This window comes from Pongo pygmaeus, chromosome 1 (assembly GCF_028885625.2).
Source record: "Pongo pygmaeus isolate AG05252 chromosome 1, NHGRI_mPonPyg2-v2.0_pri, whole genome shotgun sequence".
NCBI lineage: Eukaryota > Metazoa > Chordata > Mammalia > Primates > Hominidae > Pongo > Pongo pygmaeus.
Window position 1 is genome coordinate 168301079 of NC_072373.2, and position 21968 is coordinate 168323046.

At 40.0% G+C, this 21968-nt stretch overlaps 1 protein-coding gene across 9 annotated transcripts in view; it reads right to left on the reverse strand.

The window, feature by feature from the left end:
• PATJ (PATJ crumbs cell polarity complex component) overlaps positions 1–21968 on the reverse strand; it is a 424767-nt gene that overhangs the window by 143342 nt on the left and 259457 nt on the right. For all 9 annotated transcript variants that reach the window (XM_054484672.2, XM_054484719.2, XM_054484700.2 and 6 more), the window contains one exon: positions 1459–1550. In XM_054484672.2, coding sequence (XP_054340647.1) covers positions 1459–1550 — 92 coding nt within the window. The remainder of the gene's footprint in view (positions 1–1458; positions 1551–21968) is intronic.

Sequence of the window (21968 nt, forward strand, 5' to 3'; positions counted from 1 at the left end):
ACAGGTGTGTGCCACCACACCTGGCTAATTTTTGTATTTTTAGTAGAGACAGGGTTTCACCATGTTGCTTGGCCAGGCTGGTCTCGCACTCCTGACCTCGTGATCTGCCTGCCTCAGCCTCCCAAAGTGGGCCATCATGCCCAGCCTTTTTTTTTTTTTTTTTGAGACAGAGTCTCTCTCTGTCATCCAGGCTGGAGTGCAATGGTGCGATCTCAGCTCACTGCAGCCTCTGCCTCCTGGGTTCAACCTATTCTCCTGCCTCAGCCTCCCAAGTAGCTGGGAGTAGAGTTGTGTGCCATCACACTTGGCTAATTTTTTGTATTTTTTAGTAGAGACAGGGTTTTGCCATGTTGGCCAGGCTGGTCTCAAACTCCTAACCTCAGGTGATCCTCAGGTGATCCTCCCAAAGTGCTGGGATTACAGACGTGAGCCACCGTGCCTGGCCCTAATGTAGGATTTCTTCAGGAGCAAAGTAGAAGTGGGAAGGGATATTTCAATCACATTAGTGCCCATGCTGGGAATAAAACTACTTCCTAATCCCAGTGGTCCCTGGGAATGGACAGATCTTACTGCTGGTAACTAACGAGAAAGGGAAGAATAATAAGATTGTCATAATCCTAAAATAGCAGCTAACATTCTTTCACCCCTTACTCTATGCTAGATGTTGTATTGAGCATTTTCAATTTCTGAAATATCACAATGAATGAGGGAGGTGCTTTATTATCCCATTTTATAGATGATAACTGAGTCCCAGAAGGAAAAAGAAGCAGAGCTACAGTGAACATAGAGGGTTAGGTACATGACCTAAAAATAATTCAGATTTACTTGTCATTTCAGTCCAATAAAGAGAATCAAACAACCTCATTTCTGTTGCTGATGTGGCAATGTTGGCTACAAACAGTAAGATCCCTAATTCTGATTTACTTGTACCATGAGGGCTCAATCAGCTTGCAGGGAGGTCTGAGTAAATGTGAAGCCCCAAACACACAATACAATTCTAGGCAGCAGTGCTGACATCTTCTCTACTCTGAGCTTCTCACTAGCACTCTTAAAAGCAAGCTCCTAAGAATGTCTTCAGTTCTGTTTTCCTGTTTATTCTTTAATGAAGACATTAATGATTCAGCAAATGTACCAAATAATAGTGACAGGAAGAGAAGTTAGCAGGTTTCATTATATTTATATACAGGATAAATGGATCCAGAAAGGGAAGAATGTTTTATAACTGAAATATAAATACTAGCCTCAGCTACCAATTCTATCCCGTGAAACACAAGCAAATAAGAAAACCTCATAATCAAAATAATCAATACTTTTCTTGAAGTGACAGTTACAAAAGGAATATATGTTTTTAGAAGGAACAGTGATTTCGCTAGACAAATCAAAGGTGACATAGTCTTACACTAATAACATCTTCAGAAGAGGTCTTTGATTTTGCAAAACCAGATCTAGCAATCTTACCTGATGAAAACCAGCTTGACCTTTGATGGGGCAGTCTTAATAATGGCAGATGCATTTTGGTGACTTCTTCCATACAGAATCTGATTGTTTATCTGTTTGGGAAAAAACACAATGTACTAAATTATACATGTCTACAAGTATATATGTATATACTTGGAATTAAATGATAAATTCTACTGAATTTCTTTCTTTCTTTCTTTTTTTTTTTTTTGAGACAGTCTCACTCTGTCGCCCAGGCTGGAGTGCAGTGGTGCAATCTTGGCTCACTGCAACCTCCGCCTTCTGGGTTCAAGTCATTCTCATGCCTGAGCCTCCTGAGTAGCTGGAATTACCAGCATGCGCCACCACGCCTGGCTAATTTTTTTGTATTTTTAGTAGAGAAGAGGTTTCATCATATTGGCTAGGTTGGGGTTGGTCTTAAACTCTTGGCCACAAGTGATCTGCCTGCCTCAACCTCCCAAAGTACTAGGACTACAGGCATGAGCCACCGCACCCAGCCCTAAGTCTACTGGTGTTTTTTTTTTTTTTTTTTTTGAGGCAGAGTCTCGCTCAGTCACCCAGGATGGAGTGCAGTGGCACAATCTCTGCTCACTGCAACCTCTGCCTCCCAGGTTCAAGCAATTCTGCCTCAGCCTCCCGAGTAGCTGGGACAACAGGTGTGTGCCACCATGCCTGGCTAATTTTTGTATTTTTAGTAGAGACAGGGTTTCACCATGTTGCCCAGGCTGGTTTAGGACTCCTGACCATGTGATCCACATGCCTCGGCCTCCCAAAGTAAGTCTAATGATTTTTAAGTGGGTATATTAGGACTCTCAAATGCTAAAAATCTTAATATTCTTTGTAGTAGAGATTCAAACAGTAATTCTAAACAGCTATCAAAAATCCTTAAATTCAGTTTTGACTACAGTTAATGAAGAACATACAGTCCTTTATCCTTTTGCTAAACTTCAAGAAAGCAGTAGTTAAGCCTGATACAAAAAGTTTACGACACATATTTCATTTCCTACAGCTTTCCCAGATTCCTTAAAAATGTTGGAAACAGACCAAATTGTGGTATTCACCGGAGTTCTGGAGAGACCATTAAACATGATTTTGTAAACATGTCAAGGTTATTACGTAACATAAATTTGTTACTCTAGAGAAGGTAAATATTATATCCCTGTTTTAAGTCAAATTTTAAACCAACTACACAGAAAGATTTTACCGAACGCCATCAATGAGCCATCTGCTCATATCCAAGACGTGGAAGAATTTTAAACTTGATTGGATCTACCAAAAGATGACCTAAACAACATTTAAATTCTAAATTTCTTTATTCCAGATTTTCCCACTGATAAACTATGATGATAGCTGGAAACTCTCTTATTTTATTTCACCGAATTGATAACAGCTCATACAGTTTTGACTTTTTCCTTCTATCTCTTTAAAAAGTAGTTAGTGATCTATAACTATACTATTCCTATTCAAGTGTGGCATTGACAATTTCTACTATTTAAGAGATAGTATAGTGTACCATATAAGGGATAGTAAAAGGAATTGTAATTAGCATCTAATTTGTTCTTACTGTCTCTCGAATTTTGCATTTTAAGGCACACCTAATGTTCCTTTCAAGACATCTAAAAATGTTATTTTTTTGTCAAAATAGTTATAATGTGAAAGCATGTGGAAGTGAACACTTTAAAATATGAAATGAAAATATAGTATTTTCAACTATCTAAAAAGTGGCCCTTCCATCACCTTTCCTAAGTGGTAAAGCTGGGATTCATATCCAAGGCTGATGGAAAGACCAATCTTGAGCTACCTCCTCACTCTGCCTCTTATTCTATCAGCTTTCGTTCTGCACCAAGATCGTGAATCTCACCGGGCACAGTGGCTCACACCTGTAATCCCAGCACTTTCAGAGGCCAAGGGAGGCAAATCACTTGAGGTCAGGAGTTCGAGACCAGCCTGGCCAACATGGTGAAAACCCGTCTCTACTAAAAATACAAAAATTCAGCTGGGTGCCTATAGTCAGCATTTTGGGAGGCCAAGGCAGATGGATCACTTGAGGCCAGGAGTTTAAGACGAGCCTGGTCAACATGGCGAAACCCCATCTCTACTAAAAAATACAAAAGTTAGCTGGGCATGGTGGTACATGTCTATCGTCCCAGCTACTTGGGAGCTGAGATGGCGCCACTGCATTCCAGCATGGGTGACAGACTGAGACTCTGTTTCCAAACAAAAAACAAAAACAAAAAACAAAAATTAGCTGGACGTGGTGGCACGCACCTGTAGTCCCAGCTACTGGGGAGGCAGAGACAAAAGAATAGCTTGAACCTGGGAGGCAGAGGTTACAGCAAGCCGAGATTGCGCCACTGCACTCCAGCCTAGGTGATAGAGTGAGATTCCATCACACACACACACACACACACACAATCATCAATCTCATAGAAAGCACCGATTTCCACACTGTCAGTTCTCTGTGCCTCAGTTTTCCCTTCTCTAAAAGAAATCTAAGTACCTACTTCATAAAGCTATTGTAAGAATTAAACAAGATAATGCCTTTACATTTTATTTAGAGTACTCTTGATGTCCAAAGGATTTTTAATTTTTATGGGTTCGAAACTACTCATCTTTGCTATTATGTTTCTTTCTTTTCTTTTCTTTTCTTTTTTTTTTTTGAGACAGAGTCTCGCTCTGTTGCCCAGGCTGGAGTGCAGTGGCATGATCTCAGCTCACTGCAACCTTCGCCTCCGAGGTTCAAGCAATTCTCCCGCCTCAGCCTCCCGAGTTGCTGGGATTACAGGTGCCCGCCACCAAGCCTGGCTAATTTTTTTTTTGTATTTTTAGTAGAGACGGGGTTTCACCATGTTGGCCAGTCTGGTCTTGACCTCCTGACCTCAGGTGATCCGCCCTCCTCGGACTCCCAAAGTGCTGGGATTCCAGGCGTGAGCCACTGCGCCCGGCATACGTTTCTATTCTTAATATCATGCATTTAAAAATATGTCCACTGTCTAGATTATATATTTCCTCCTGACACTTTCAGAGTTTAGCTTTTCTTATATTTGTATCTTCTTACCTACTTAGCTACAAGGGAAACGGTTAAAGAAATCATGCAGTGGCCAGGTGCAGAGGCTCACAGCTGTAATCCTAGCACTTTGGGAGGCTGAGGCTGGTGGATTGCCTGAGCTCAGGAGTTCAAGATCAGCTTGGGCAACATGGTGAAACCCTGTCTTGACAAACAATATAAAAATTAGCCAAGTGCAGTGGTATGCACCTGTAGTCTTAGCTACTTGGGAGGCTGAGGTGGGAGGTCTGCTTGAGCCTGTAAGGTTGAGGCTGCAGTGAGGCAAGATTGTGCCACAGCACTCTAGCCTGGGCAACACAGTGAGACCCTGTGTCAAAAAAAAAAAAAAAAAGGAAAGAAAAGAAATCATCTTTAAGAGTTTGTGAAAAAGCATACTTAATGACATAGAAAATGTCCAAAATATACTAACTGGTAAAACCAAGTTTTAAAATAGTATGTCTAGTATGATCATGTTTTTTGCTGACCATATTTTCCAATCTCTTTAATTTATAATTAACTACAAACAAGGTACTTTAAATCATATTTGAAAGTTAGATAAGGCCAGGTATGGTGGCTCATGCCTGTAATCCCAGAGCTTTGGGAAGCTGAGACAGGAGGATCACTTGAGGAGTCTGAGACCAGCCTGGGCTGGGCAACACAGAAAGACCCTGTCTCTACAAAAAAATAATAAAAAGTTAACCAGTTATGGTGACGTGTGCCTGTAATTCCAGCTACTCAGGGGAAGCTGAGGTGGGAGGATCGCTTCAGTCCAGGAGTTAAAGACTGCAGTGAGCTATGACTGTACTACTGTACTCCAGCCTGATTGACAGAGTGAGAAGAATGGGGGGCTGGGTGTGGTTGCCCATGCCTGTAATTCCAGCACTTTGGGAGGCCGAGGTGGGCGAATCACTTGAGGTCAGGAACTCAAGACCAGCCTGGCCAACATGGCGAAACCCCGTCTCTACTGAAAATACAAAAATTAGCTGGGCATCATGTCAGGCGCCTGTGGTCCCAGCTACTTGGGAAGCTAAGGCATGAGAATCACTTGAACCTGGGAGACAGAGGCTGCAGTGAGCCAAAATCGCACCACTGCACTCCAGCCTGGGCAACAGAGCAAGACTCTGTCTCAAAAAAGACAAACGACGTTTGGAATGAGCCTGATTCAAGGCCTGGCATTCAGTTAAGCATTTGTGAATGTCTATGTCTTCCCCACTGTGTTCAGCCTCTGCTTCCAGAAGCTTTTTCTAAACCACCTATCCTACCCTCCTGTCTTTGAATCTTGTGGCACTAGGTTTAAAAAAATTTCTCTTCTTGCACTTATACCACAACACAACATGGTAAAGTCAATCCTTGTTGGGCAGTAAGCATCAGCACAGGCACACAACACCTACTGAACTGAGTGGAGCTCCTTAGGGCAGGAGCCAACATCCTCCTCTAGGTGGTTCCCAGCTTTTCATGCATAGCTTGTGCATAGTGGCCCTCAATGAGGATGTGCTGAGTTGCAGTCCCGAATGGAAGTGGTGCTTAATCAACTGCGAGTAGGCTTTCACTAACATGGGCTCCAGCCTTCAAAGTGACTAAGGTTAAAAAAACTGGTTTTGATCAGCAAAACGCTTGAGCATGTAGGAAATCTAACTGTTTCTTGTTTATGGATATGTCTGCTTCTTTAGTGATGATCCTCCATTTTGGTAGAATAGAATCTATGATACTATTATTCTGAGAGAGAAAAATGAGATCCCAAATGAAGAAAGCAGATCATTAATTTTAATTTACATAAGAGGAAATCTGAAGTTATGCCTTTCACGGTTTTGTTTCTAAATGTGCAGAGCCTCTGGCAGTGGAAAGGCAAAGCAGCTTGCTTGCTGTTGATGTTTTTTCCAGTGCCAATACAGGTGTTTATGGCTAAGGCAGCTGCTCCCGGCAACATGCCGAGGACTCTGGAGAAACTCTGCTATGCAGTGGAAAACTGGGAACAGAGCAAGAAACCCAAGAAAGAGTGAACCTTGATTTAACTGGATTAAATCTAAAAGAAAAATGCTGATCTCTGGATAGAAAAATAAATCCAAGACAAAGACTCTTTTATGGCCTTAAAAATAACACATTTAGGATTAGGGCTAGGGAAAAAAAAAAAAACGCATTTGTAGCCATTCAGTTTTAGGAGAGGTCTCTCTTTTGTTTTCTTCTTATTTAATATAAAACAATTTCACTATTTAAATAAAAGTTATACAGCTTCCAACTATTCAAGTAGTTTTCATATTTTTTCATCACTAAAGGAAACATGCTCCACTGAAAATTCAATAACTAGTTGGAAAGAATGATATATTTTATGCACAATTAGCTTTAGATTATCATCTATTGTATTACTGAGAAGCTGTTCTCTGCGGGCATTATTCTTTAAACGTCAGATGTAGAAAGTCTTCCAAATAATATAACATAGGCAAAAAAAGAAAAAAAGCATTCTTTTTTGGAAGTCTATTAGGTTAACTACAGTTAATAAAGGCTACCATTTACTGAGTGCTTACTCGGTGCAGAACACTGTGCTAAAATCATTATGCACAGTATCTCATTTAAATCTCAGAATAACTGGGGTATGATTTACTTTCACTAGATTATGAAACTATAATTTGCCCAAGGTGCTTTAGCAATTAGTTTAAAAGCCTATAATCCTAGGGCATACCCAGAGGTCACATCATCTGGATGGTACACATAAAAAATGAGATAATTTCTAACAGCCATCTCTATAAAAAGATGAGCAAGAACAGAAAAGTGAGCTGGTCACTCTACCATCTTAGGTCTTGGACTTTTGAGATAAAAAAGTCAGTACCAACCAAAAACCAGGTCACTACAATACATGGGGAAAATGCCCAATAGTTGACTTTTAAGCTATATTTTGTTTTTTGCTTGCCTTTTTTTTTTCTTTGAGACAGGGTCTCACTGTCACTCAGACTGGAGTGAAGTAGTATGCACATGGCTTGCTACAGCCTCAATCTCCTGGGATAAAGAGATCCTCCTGCCTCTGCCTTCCGAGAAGCTGGGACCACAGGCATGCGCCACTATACCCAACTAAGACTTTTAGGCTTTTTAAAGTCCCAAATGCAATATGGAGTCCCATACAACTGTACCTTTCTCTTCATGCAAACAAACTGCACCTTGAACAATAACATACCCTTATGACATTTTTTTCAGTATATAGGTACATCTCATTTTATTGTGTGTGTGTTTTTATTTATTTATTTATTTTTTAACAAATGGAAAGTTTGTGGCAACCCTGCATTGAGCAAGTCTACTGCCACCATTTTCACAGCAGCATGTGCTGACTTCCTGTCTGTGTCACATTTGGGTAATTCTCTCAGTATTTCAAACTTTTACATTATTATTCTATTTGTTATGGCGATATGTGATCTGTGACCTTCGATGTTATTATAATTGTTTTGGGGCACCATAAACTGTGCCCATACAAAATTGCAAACCTAATTAATCAGTTAACACATAATTGTGTGTTCTGATTACTCCACTGACCAGCTGCTCCCCATCTCTTTTTCTCTCCTCCGAGGCCTTCCTATTCCAAGACACAACAATATTAAAGTTAAGCCAGTTAATACCCTACAATGATCTTTAAGTGTTCAAGTAAAAGGAAGAGTCCCACATCTCTCACTTTAAATCAAAAGCTAGAAATGATTAAACTTAGTGAGGAAGGCATGTCAAAAGCTAAGCTAAGCTGAAAGCTAGGCCTCTTGCACCAGTTAGCCAAGTTGTGAATGCAAAGGAAAAGTTCTTGAAGGAAATTAAAAGTGCCACTCCAGTGAACACAGGAATGATAAGAAAGCTAAACAGCCTAATTGCTAATATGGAGAAAGTTTGAGTAGTCTGGATAAAGTTCGAATCAGCCACAACATTCTCTTAAGCAAAAGCCTAATCCAAAGCAAGGCCCTAACTCTCTTCAATTCTATCAAGGCTGAGAGAGGTGAGGAAGTTGCAGAAGTTGTTTGAAGCTAGCAGAGGTTTAAGGCGAGGAGTCTCAATCTCATAAAATGCAAGGAGAAGCAGCAAGTGATGATGTAGAAACTTCATGAAGTTATTCAGAAGATCTAGCTAAGCTCAATAACAAAGATGGTTATATTAAACAATACCTTTTCAACAACAGTCTTTCATGTGAAGAAGGATGTGTTTGCTTCCCCTTCAGCCATGATTGTAAGTTTCCTGAAGCTTCCCCAGCCATGTGGAACCATGAGTCAATTAAACTCCTTTCCTTATATGGAATCAACCTAAGTGCTCATCAACAGGTGAATGGATAATGAAAATGTGGTATATATACACAATGGAATAATATTCAGCCATAACAAAGAATGAAATCCTGTCATTTGCAATAATATGGATGGAACTGGAGGTCATTATGTTAAGTGAAATATACCAAGCACAGAAAGACAAATATTCATATGTTCTCACTCATATGTGGTAGCTAAAAAAGTAGATTCCATGAAGATCGAGAGTAGACTGGTGATTACCGGAGGCTGGGGCAGGGTGGGGAGGGGGTTTGTTGGGGAGTTGAGAGAGAGGAAGGAAAAAAAAGAATATACCTGTATTTATTACCACTGAGCTGTACACTTAAATAAATGTGGCTACAAAAAAAATCAACATTAATAGGAATTTGGGAGAAGCTGATAACAACTCTCATGAATGACTTTGAGGGGTTCAAGATTTCAGTGAAGGAAGTCACTGCAGGTGTGGTGGAAATGGCCAGAGAACTAGAATCAGAAGTGGAGCCTGAAGATGGGACTGGATTGCTGCAATCTCATGATCAAACTTGATCAGATAAGGAGCTGCTTCCTATAGATGAGCAAAGAAACTGGTTTCTTTCCCTTTTTTTTTTTTTTTGTTGAGATGGAGTCTCATTGTGTCCCCCACGCTGGAGTGTAATGGTGCGATCTCCGCTCACTGCAACCTCCGCCTCCCAGGTTCAAGTGATTCTCCTGCCTCAGCTTCCTCAGTAGCTGGAATTACAGGCACCCACTACCACACTTGGCTAATTTTTGTATTTTTAGTAGAGATAGGGTTTCACCATATTGGCCAGGCTGGTCTCGAACTCCTGACCTTGTGATCCGCCCACCTCGGCCTCCCAAAGTGCTGGGATTACAGGTGTGAGCCACCAGGCCTGGCCAAAAGTGATTTCTTGACATGAAATCTCCTGGTGAAGATGCTTTGAACATTGTTGAACTGATAACAATGAATCTAGACTATTACATAAACTTCATTGATAAAGCAGTCCTAGGGTTTGAGAGGACTGACTCCAATTTTGAAAGAAATTCTACTGTGGGTAAAATGCTATTAAACAGCATCCGATGTTACTGAGAAATCTTTCATGAAAGGAGACAATCGATGTGGTGAATGTCATTGTTATCTTATTTTAAGAAGTTGTCACAGCCACCCCAACCTTCAGCAACCACCACCCTGATCAGTCAGCAACCATCAACATGGAGGTGAGAGTCTCCACCAGCAAAAAGATGACAACTTGCTGAGGCTTAGATGATCGTTAGCAATTTTTAGAAATAAATTATTTTAAAATTAATGTATGTACTTGTTTAGACATAATGCTAATGCACACTTTATAGACCATAGTGTAAACATAACTTTCACATATGCTGGGAAACAAAAAAACACACGTGACTCACTTTATTCTGATACTTGCTTTATTGTGGTAGTCTAGAATGGAACCCATAATCTATCTGAAGTATGCCTGTAAACAAATAGGTTCAATATATATATAGGTTGACTACCCTTTTAGCTTTTTCTGACCCAGCCCCAAGGAAAACAATTAAGATATTTCATCTTGGATCAAATATTGCTCCCCACCTTTCATGACCTGAGTGCTCATTCAGATTATCTTGAAATTGGAAAAACATTATTATTTTCCATTTACTTCCAGTAAACTGAGAGGCAGAGAAACTAAGTGCCTTTCCCAAAGTTTCTTCTTTCAAAGGTGACTGAATGATATAAGGGAAGAATAATAAATTATGTAGACATGTCTTTATCTTTGATATTATCCCACAATGGTGGGAAGAACTATCTTTATTCCTGATTTGATGCTTCCCAATTTACCCAAATACCTATTTATTATCTTAAAATCCAAGATCTACAACTCTTTCATTCAAGGGTAATCATATATCCTGATTTTCCTGAGGCAGCCTACTTTATTTATGTTGTTCCAATTACTTATTTATTTATTTATTTTTGAGTCAGGGTCTTGCTCTGTCGCCCAGGCTGGAGTGCAATGGTGCGATCCTGGCTCACTGCAGCCTTGACCGCCCAAACTCAAACAATCCTCCCACCTCAGTTTCCTGAGTAGCTGGGACTACAGGTGTGCACCACACACCGGGCTCATTTTTTATAAAGACGGGGTCTTGCCATGTTACCCAGGCTGGTCTCGAACTCCTGGACTCAAGTGATCCACTTGCCCTGGCCCCTCAAAGTGCTGGGATTACAAGCATGAGCCACTGTGCTTATTAGTAGTTACCCAGTTTGGATGATAAATTATATCTTTTTCCCACATTCATCAAGCCATGACTATGGGAAGTGATTTAATGGCATTCTATCTCAATTTCTATATCACTAAGATGAGAAAGCCAGACCAGATGAGGGATGTAGTAGAGATCTAGGGGGATCTTTGCCAGCACACAACTGCTTCTCTTTGTAAGGGACTGTCCTTCAAATCCTCTCATCACAAATACCATCCTTTATGGTGGGCAGCCAAGTTTGTGTTGCTTGTCATGACATTCCAGGCCACAGCTTAGGAGCATATAACATAGGCTAGGACAACCAAGATTCTCTCTTTAGGGGATTTTAAATTGGAGCTGAGACACAGCTAACTTTTTTACATAATCATTAAGCTTCTGTGAGATGTCCATATTCTGCCACACAGATGAAGGGACTGGAAAAGCCATCATTTCCCAAAGCCCTGGTGCATCCCGATCTTCAGGTTCCAGGAAGGATTCACACCATTACAATAGATTCTACTTTTTTGGTGAAGCTATTGCTCTGGGCTGAATTTTTATGTCCCTCTGCAAATTCATATGTTGAAGCCTTAATCCCCAATATGATGGTATTTGGACGTGGGGCCTTTGGGAAGTAACAAGGTCATGAGGATGGAGCCCTCATGGAGGAAATTAGTGCCCTTACACTAAGAGACATAGTCTCTCCCTTCACCATGTGTGTGCATACAGCAGGAACACTGTCTGCAAACCAGGAAGACAGCCCTCGCCAGGAACCAAATTAATCAGCATCTAGATGTTGGGCTTCTCAGCCTCCAGAACTGTGAAAAACAGATGTCTATGGTCAGCCCAAGCTGACTGGGACAATTATTTGAACTAATTTCTGTTCTTTGCAACCAAAAAGTATTCATTGATATGGTTTCTTAGGCTCCTGCTAATTCTAAATATTAATTTGTAAATCTAACTGACATACGTCTTTCAATCTCCTAGTCTTGTGCTCTTTCAGATGTTCAGTAATTTGCCTTGGCATCCAGAAAGATACAAAAGAAGAAAAAGAAAAAGGGAAAAAGCTTTCTGTCCAAAGGAGCTTTCTATGCTCTTGACCTACAATTCTGGTTTTCTTATCTGTTTTTAGCTTCCTCATCTGATTACTGACAAAGTGGGCCTTCTGAGGTCTTCTAGATAGTTCTAGTAACTTCTGTCTCAGCTTCATGATGCCTAGTCCCAGAAAGACAGTAATATTTTACCTTAGGGGTAAGTGAGTTCATTTTTTCCCAGGTTCTGAATTTCCAACTCAATGTCGTTCAGTAGCAAATTATGGTAGCTCTGGATACTGAAGATAACAGCCTCAAATGAGAAATACTTCTATAGTCAGGTGCCACAGAATAATGCCTCAGTCAAGGATGGACCACATATATTATGGTGGCCCCATATGATTATAATGCCATATTTTTACTGTACCTTTTCTATGTTTAGATATAAAAATATTTACCATTGTATTACAGTTGCCTACAGTATTCAGTACAGTAACATGCTGCCCAGGTTTATAGCCTGGGAACAATACCCTTATACCATATAGCCTAGGTGTGGAGTGGGCCACACCATCTAGGTTGTACACTTTATGACATTCATACAACAAAATCACACAGTGATGCATTTCTCAGAAATATATCCCTGCCATTAAGGCCTGACTGTATTTGCAAAGCTTCTAAGCTATATTATAATAGATTCTCATTGTGTTTGACTTTTCCCCTTATAGACTGGTTTCAACTACTGTAGTGGGGGAAGACAATCTGATATGAGGTAAGTCTTCTTATATTTATGTACCAGAGATGGGATACTTAATTATAACACTAACCTAGCAGAAGTAGAATTAGGGTTAATCCAGTGAAAATTCAGCAAAACTAAATGAATATAAATCCTTTTGTTATACTATACAAACTTTCACTTTAGAGATCTTTAATGAGATTTGTTTCAATAAAATTAATTATTCAAAAATATCATGAAGTGATAGGTTTTCAACTACTCTTAATTTTTTATAGTTCAACTAACATGAATAGAAATTTATACTGGGCTGAACACGGTGGCTCACGCCTGTACTCCTAGCACTTCGGGAGGCCAAGGTGGGTGGATTGCCTGAGCTCAGGAGTTCGAGACCAGCCTGGGGAACATGGTGAAACCCTGTCTCTACTAAAAATAGAAAAAATTAGCAGGGCGTGGCGGCATGTGCCTGTAATCCCAGCTACTTGGGAGGCAGAGACAGGAGAATTGTTTGAACCTGGGAGATGGAGGTTGCAGAGAGCCAAGATGGCGCCATTGCACTCTAGCCTGGGGTGACAGAGCGAGACTGTGTCTCAAAAAACAAAAACAAAAACAAAACAAAAAAAGAAAAGAAATTTATACTGAAGAGCAGCTCAATTAAATCTACTAAAAAACCCTGCCAAATTGGAAGTAAAAGTTAATTAACTTAAGCTAGGAATGGAAATATTAATTATATAAAAATTAAAGTTTAGCTCAAGTAACAGATTTGCCTGAGGTGGGAATATCATGTCATAATATATTATACCTAACAATACCCCACCCACACTTTTATTAAAGCAGAAGGATTGATTATGAAAAGTGACAAATTATTATTAAAGAACTGAGTTGAAATTCATGTAATTTGAATTAGTGATAATTAAATCTGAGAGTTCTTCTCTGTAATTTACTTTTTTTTTTTTAAGAGGCAGGGTCTTGTTCTGTTGTCCAGGCTGGAATGCAGTGGCACATAGCTCACTGTAGCCTAGAAGCCTCTAACTCCCAGGTTCAAGGAATCCTCCCACCTCAGCCTCCCAAGTAGCTAGGACTACAGGTGTGTGCCATCACACCTGGCTAATTTTTTTGGTAGAGACAAGGTCTTGCTATCTTGCCCAGGGTGGTCCTGAACTCTTGGGATCAGGCAATCCTCTCATCTTAGCCTCTCGAAGTGCTGAGGTTACAGGTACGAACCACTGTGCCTGGCCCACTGTTTTTTCTTTAATAAACTCTTTTATTGAATGTAACACACAGACCAAAAAAAAAAAAAAAAAAAAAAAGCAAATCATAAGTACTTATAACAATGAATATTTTTATAGGTTAACTTTTAATCTAATAATTCCACTTCTAAGAATTTATCCTAGGCTGGGCGCCTGTAATCCCAGCACTTTGGGAAGCCAATGTGGGTGGATCACTTGAGGTCAGGCGTTTGAGACCAGCCTGGCCACTCAGGAAGCTGAGGCACGAGAATAGCTTGAACCCAGGAGGTGGAGGCTGCAGTAAGCTGAGATCACGCCACTGCCCTCCAGCCTGGGTAACAGGTGAAACTGTGTCTCAAAAAAAAAAAAAAAAAATCCTAAAAAATTTAAAAACCCTGTCATCCCTCTCATGGCTATTCTTTTAAAAGAGAAAAAGTGAAAAAAACTACGTATTAACCAACAAACAATTATACTAATAATCATATATCAATAAATGGAAAACTGTGGTATTAAACGGAGGTAGGGGAGGATGATACAGATGTAGATGCGTTGTCATAGAAAGAAAACACTGCATGCAGAGTGAAGAAAATAAATTTCATGCAACCTATTTACCACATTATTTTCATTTATGTAAAAGTTTCTGTGTGGGTTTAAAGAAAGTTCTGTGAGTATCTCTACTAAATGTCAGCAATGATCATATCGCTGGCGGGATTTAAGGTGATTTTCAGTTTGTTTTTCTATATTGACATTTTATAACTATAATAGTACCATTTAATAAATGCTTACAACGTAGAAGGCACACACATATACATGTGCATACATGCCTAATACATTACGTGTCTCACTCAAACCAGTAGAGAACTGCATGGTTACGTCATTATATAGATGGAGAAATTGAGGCACAGTGAGTTTAAGAAATTTGAACAACATAACACATCTAGAATCAGAATTTCTAGCCAAAATATCTTTCAGTTTAAAAGCTTATTAATTAAAAAACATTTCCCTAAGGGTGTTTACCTGGGGTGAAAAAAAGCCATAGTATAAGTAACTCATTTTTAGTCCTGTGAAATCAGAATTCCAATTTATAGGGCTCACAAAGTAGAAACCCCAGACCAAGAAATATTCCAATAAAAGTATAATAGATATGTTGAATATTCACCCATTTATTCACTTACTCAACAATCATTGCATAAGTGATGAGGATACAGGAATTTTCATTACCATTGTCATCATAGCTGCCATGTATTAAACACTGTGTTCTAGGTACCAGATTCTCTGAAAGTCATTTTGTAGAAATGACTTTCTTTAGTCAGATATGGTTGCTGCCTCAAGGATCTGGTACTCTGTAAGTGACATGGTTTTGGAAACAAATAATTGCATTGCCATATGATGTGTGTAGGCATAAAACAAGAAGCAATTGTCTCATCTTGGAGTTGGGTAGTTTGTTCTTAAGAAGGAGTAGACAGATGTTTAGACAGAAGCTTAGCAGGCACAGGGGAAGTGAGTGGCAAGAGGACTCCATGACTGGGGAAAAGCACATGAAAGGCACGCAGGTGTGAAACTCAAGGTTTCCCTGTAGGAACCACAGGTACTTTTACAGTGTAGCTTTCGGGGCGAGGAGGAGAGAAGTAGACTGACAGAGATAATAGAGGTAGTTTCTTCTGTCCAAAAATCTTGGGCACCGGCCCCCATGAAGAAGATGTCCACTTTCCAAACCACTGCTCCCACTCTGCAGATGGGAGAACCAAAGGGAGGAAAGGAGTACCAGGCTAGGGATGGGACAGGGCAGATGCCTGAAACTCAGGTGAAACACAATTTCACAATAATGAAAAAAGACTTCTGAATAAATTATCACATTAATTTTTTCCTTGGAAAAGCCAAAATAGTGTACAACAAGCAGCCACTTCTTAATACCTTGGGCAAAGGTGCAGGTTTCAAGGACTCAGTTTAATGGAAATTGCAGTGCTGAAGTAAGATCTTCCACAGCTGCAATTTAATCTATTTCTTGTGAAGTATAATGTTTCCAAAGGATCACATTCATTTAAAAGGCTTAAAGATGAGAGATTTATTTTCTCTCAAACAAAACTAATTAAACTGAAATACATTCTAAAGGCAGCATAATAGTAACATGCAGCTCACATCTGTCTAAATTTGTTATACTGGGAAAAGAGCAAGATATCCTTTTGAATTCTAAACCCTGACATGTTTTTGAAAAATACTGACTTCGAGAAAATAGAGAAATATGTTTCTGTGTTGTTCTAATTTTGAATACTCCTGTGGAAGTTGCTCCAACTGCCACAAGCTGTTTCACTTGACCAAATGAAGGAGGTGACTATAGGTAATTTCCCATTAGCTGAATGGCAAAGGAAAGAATAAATGAATGAAGGCACATTATAATCCACCTCTTATATTACAGAGGAATCATGGTTTCCTAGGACATTGAGATATTACAGCCTAACTCTATCAATGGTATTGTTAGCCACCTAAGCAGACAGGACTCAGGTGACCAATGACCTGGAATTTCTTCTTCCAAGAACATCGATATATACTACCAGTCAAGACTTTCCCTAAACTAGTAATGCTTAATGTTTGCTCCTTTTCATAAAAACAGCTGATCTAATTAGAACCCCACCTCAATTCTCTCTGCTGCTAGAAATCTTTTCTCTTGCCTTCAAAATATTTTACTTGTCCCTTGTATAGACATAGTCAAAAACCCATTCAGTCATCAAAGGACTCTATCAAACTCCCTAACTGTGCTCCCTTCCAACTCCAGTTTCTCTTTTTTTTTTTGTGAGACGGAGTTTCGCTTTGTTGCCCAGGCTGGAGTGCAGTGGCACGATCTTGGCTCACTGCAACCTCTGCCTCCTAGGTTCAAGCGATTCTTCTGCCTCAGCCTCCCAGGTAGCTGGGATTACAGGTGTGGACTACCACACCTGGCTAATTTTTTTGTATTTCTGGTAGAGACGAGATTTCGCTATGTTGGCCAGGCTGGCCTCGAACTCCTGACCTCGAATGATCTACCCGCCTCAGCCTCCCAAAATTCTGGGATTACAGGTGTGAGCCACTGCACCCCGCTCTCTTTTTCTTTCTTTTAAACAGTAATCTTGTTAGTGAATCAGTCCTGTAGGAGCAGGATTACATCATATACAGTTGATAGCTTTTAAAGTATAACTCATACAGAGTCCAGTACTGCCACACTGCTCACCATGACAGAGAAGGTTGGTGTTCCTGTACTTTTGTAATGACGACATTCAGACTTACAAACTCAGTGACTTACAAAGGGATTCTAGGTAAGGAGGTGGCAGAGCCAGAATCCAGGCTCAAGCCTCATGATCTCAAAGCCTCCAGGTAGGTTCTGGGCCTCTGGAATGGGTAACAAGAAGATGGAACTTGGTGCCCTGGGACTCCTGCTACCTCTGTAATACTCAACCTAATCATCCGCATCCCCAGCTTCCCTGCAACCACTAAAACAACAAAACAAAATCCAGCACCCAATTCTCATTCTATTATTTTTTTACAGTGGTAAAGAAAGAGAAAAACCCAACTGAAGTGTCAACTTTAAAAACTCTGGGCCTGGCACGGTGGCTGACACCTGTAATCCCATCATGTTGGGAGGCCGAGGCAGGAGGATCACCTGAGGTCAGGAGTTCGAGACCAGCCTGGCCAATATGGTGAAACCCCGTCTCTACTGAAAATACAAAAATTAGCCAGGCATGGTGGCAGGTGCCTGTAATCCCAGCTACTCGGGAGGCTGAGGCAGGAGAATCACTTGAACCTGGGAGGCAGAGGTTGCAGTGAGCCGCGATCACACCACTGCACTCCAGCCTGGGTGACAGAGCAAGACTCCGCCTAAAAAAACCCAAAAAAACAACAAAAACAAAAACCACAACTCTGCCTCACCTCAGCACAGTACTACTTTCTTCCTTAACTGTATATGTATATGTGTGAAAAACTTTCTCTAATGACAAAACTTTCACCTATCAGGTTGCCTGAGGTCTTATAATATCCAGTATTTGCTAGCTTCTGGGGTGGAAGGAGTGGAACGGCCTCTCTTATGTACTGGGTTTTTTTTGTTTTGTTTTGTTTTTTTGAGATAGAGTCTCACTCTGTCACCCAAGCTGGAGTGCAATGTGATCTCAGCTCACTGTAACCTCCACCTCCTAGGTTCAAATGATTCTTGTGCCTCAGCCCCCCGAGTAGCTGAGATTACAGCTGTGTACCACTATTTTTGGCTAATTTTTGTATTTTTAGTAGAGATGGGGTTTCACCATGTTGGCCAGGCTGGTCTTGAACTCCTGACCTCAGGTGATCTGCGCGCCTCAGCCTCCCAAAGTGCTGGGATTACAGGTGTGAGCCACTGTGCCCAGCCTCTCTTATATACTGTTAATGGGGCAGAAAATATACAAATAAAGTAAAATATAAAAGGCTAATATAAGAAAACTTCTCTCAATTCTAAGAGCATATTTTTCCAGGTTGCATTTCAGTACAGTCACTACAATATCCATAGGACAGGAAGGAAGTTGGGAAAGCACTGGACAAAGGAGGAAATGGAGGCCCAGAGAACAATCCCAATAGGTTATGGAGGACATGGGGGAAAACTGCAGAAAGAAGAGTCGAGAGAGGCACTGCTGAAAATTACTCCTTCCGTAAATTTCTTCCCCAGCATACATTCTTGTCGCTATTTTTTTTTTAACAGATTTCTTCAGTAATCTGCTTCTTCAATCATCATTTTTACTTTCTATTTTCATGGCACTTTCCATAATTTTAAGATAATTTGGCTCACTGGAGAGACCACACATAAAGCTTTTGTGTGAGCAATAATGAGGACTGCAGTAATAAAAAATAAACGATTGTCATTCCTCCAAGACAAGAATATGGATTTTTGGCCTCAATATTTCAGTGGCATAAGGAAGTATGACTAAATAATTTAACTCTTCCCCTAACAAGCCATAGTCAGAAACAACAATGGCAGAAATAGAGCTCAAAGACTTCATAGCAGGAAACAGAAAAGAATGAGGCCAACCGATACGAACTAGGTTTTACATAGTAGTTTCTGCAACTGGAAAATAAAACTCTAACTCTATGAAGGAACTGAAGGGTAAAGGTCTTTAATTATGAAGTTCAGACAAGCTCTCCTAGTGCAAGAACAAGCTCAAAAAATAAATTTTCTTCTTTTTTGGTTCTTAAGTGATGAATATAATTTCACTAACTAAATTCTACTTTTAATTAATTCAAAGTGGCATTAAATTTTTAGAAGACAGGCTGGGCACAGTGGCTCACATCTGTAATTCCAGCCCTTTGGGAGGTTGAGGTGGGAAGACTGCTTGAGCCCAGGAGTTGGAGATCAGCCTGGGCAATACAGAAAGACTTTGACTCTACAACAAATAAAATAAAAATTAGCTGGGCTAGGCGCAGTGGCTCACGCCTGTAATCCCAGCACTTTGGGAGGTGGAGGCAGGCAGATCACTTAAGGTCAGGAGTTCGAGAACAGCCTGGCCAACATGGTGAAACCCCATCTCTACTAAAAATACAAAAAAAATTAGCCAGGCCTGATGGCGCATGCCTATAATCTCAGTTCATCGAGAGGCTGAGGCAGAAGAATAGCTTGAATTTAGGAGGTGGAGGTTGCAGTGAGCCGAGATCATGCCACTGCACTCCAGCCTGGGTGACAGAGTGAGATTCTTTCTCAAAAAGAAAAAAAATATATATATATAATTATATATAATTTTATATATAATATTGTATATATAATATTGTGTATATATAATATTATATATACACAATATTATATTTATATATATAAGCTGGGCACAGTGGCATGCACCTATAGTCCTAGCTACTCAGGAGGCTGAGGAGGGAGGATCACTTGAGCCCAGGAGTTTCAAGTTACAGTGAGCTATGATCATTCTATTGCACCCCCAGCCTGGGTGACAGAGCGAGACCCTGTCTTTTTTTTAAAACAAAACAAAACAAAACAAAAAACCACACACACAAAAAACTAAGAAGATAAGAATAGCATGGAATTGTATTGTGAGAAACTATCTTGGGTGTTTTAAACTAGTACTGGATAAATTGCATTAATCTGTATCTACCAAAACTATTAATACAAACGGTAATGAATTCACTTATTACCTTCTAGAATCATTATTAATCCAGAACTCAAATAACTTAAAAACATAGCCTACTGCCAGGCAAATAGTTAAGTACTCAATGTTAGCTCAATTCCCTATTCAGCACCCTAACCTCACTCTCAATTTCTTTTAATGAGCAAGTCTTTTGTAACTGAAACTGAGTATAACACAATTGATTACTTAGGGAACATGATGAGCAAGACACAGATAGCTATTGGTTACAACGCTGTAATGACCAGAGGACTGCACTTAGTGTGTGAGGCTGACCACTCAGCCAGCACTACAGTCTTCTGGTGACTTTTAGAGTTGTGAACCGGGTTGCAGATCATCTTATGAGTAACAAAATGAGGTGACTTTGGCTATGCATATGGGAAGGTCATATTCAGGGCTTGCTTACAATGTGTATTTGTGTCAGGTTTAATCACTCATTTTTTAATAGCTTTGAGATACAATATTGACATACAGCAAATCACATACTAAAGTGTAATATTTTACTATTAGTGAATAGTATTTAGTATTAGTGAAACCATAGCTACAATCGAACACTTGATCAATTTATTTTTACACTTTTAGCTATTTAGAACCTATCTCTGGCCAGGTGCAGTGGTTCACCCCTGTAATCCCAGCACTTTGGGAGGCCAAGGTGGGCAGATCACTTGAGGTCAGGAGTTCGAGACTAGCCTGGCCAACATGGTGACACCCCGTCTCCACTAAGATACAAAAATTAGCCAGGCATGGTGGTGTGCACCTGTAATCCCAAGTACTTGGGAGGCTGAGGCACAAGAATCACTTGAACCTAGGAAGCAGAGGTTGCTATGAGCCAAGATTGTGCCACTGTACTCCAGCCTGGGCTATAGAGCAAGACTCCATCTCAAAAAAAAAAAAAAAAAAGAAAAAAAAAAAGAAAAGAAAAAAAAGAACCTATCTCTATTAATAAAGCTACAGGAAAAGTTATTTTCTTGCAATTTTTAATTCTTTGTTCTTCTTCCTGTTCCTCAAACTACTGTTTCTATAATGGGATATTTTATTACATGAGGTCTCTGAGGGCATAGTTATTTCATTAAGAAACACACTTCATAAAATTGCATCCATGTATGGTAATCTAAAAAAGCCAATCTAGATGACAGAAGCTTCTGACTATAAATTATAAGTAATCTTATCCATACATACGCAGAAGCTAGTGATTTATTAACTACTCTACTGTACTTCCAAACACATCTAAGTTTTCCAAAAGATTTCAAAAACAATTCACTGGCAGCAAGCAGTAAGTCAGGGATAAACTGCTGAGACAGTGGTGCTGGTAAGGGCTCCTGGCAGGAGTTTCGCATGAAGCAGCTGCATGCATACCTGGGCCAGTCATTTAACTTTTATGGTTTCAGTTTTTTCTCTTATAAAATAAATATTACTGGACACTGAGATCTGAGATTACCTGTAGCTCTATGTCTTTATCCCTGACAAATATGGGACACATTCACGCTTTTGATTTTTCATGATTCTTAAATGTCATTTTATACATAAGCAAAATGACAGGATTCTACTCAGGTCATCCTTCAGGTAAATGATACAAAGGGAATGTACTGCATACTTCTTCTATCTCAAAAGGCTTGGGAGCCAGACAAAACACAGCTCAATACACTAGCCCAATCAATTGTGCACCTCTTGTGCCACCCACTTTGTTCCTTCTGGCTGCTTCTGGAACCTGAAAAATCACTCCAGTTCCCTGCACAGCACCATCAACTCTTTTTTCCCACATTGGCACTGAAGGGAAGATTATAAATGAATCCTATATTCATACGACAGCCCCATGCCCAGGCCTGTGCATTTTCCGGGACTAATTGCTTTGGGAAAGCCAATA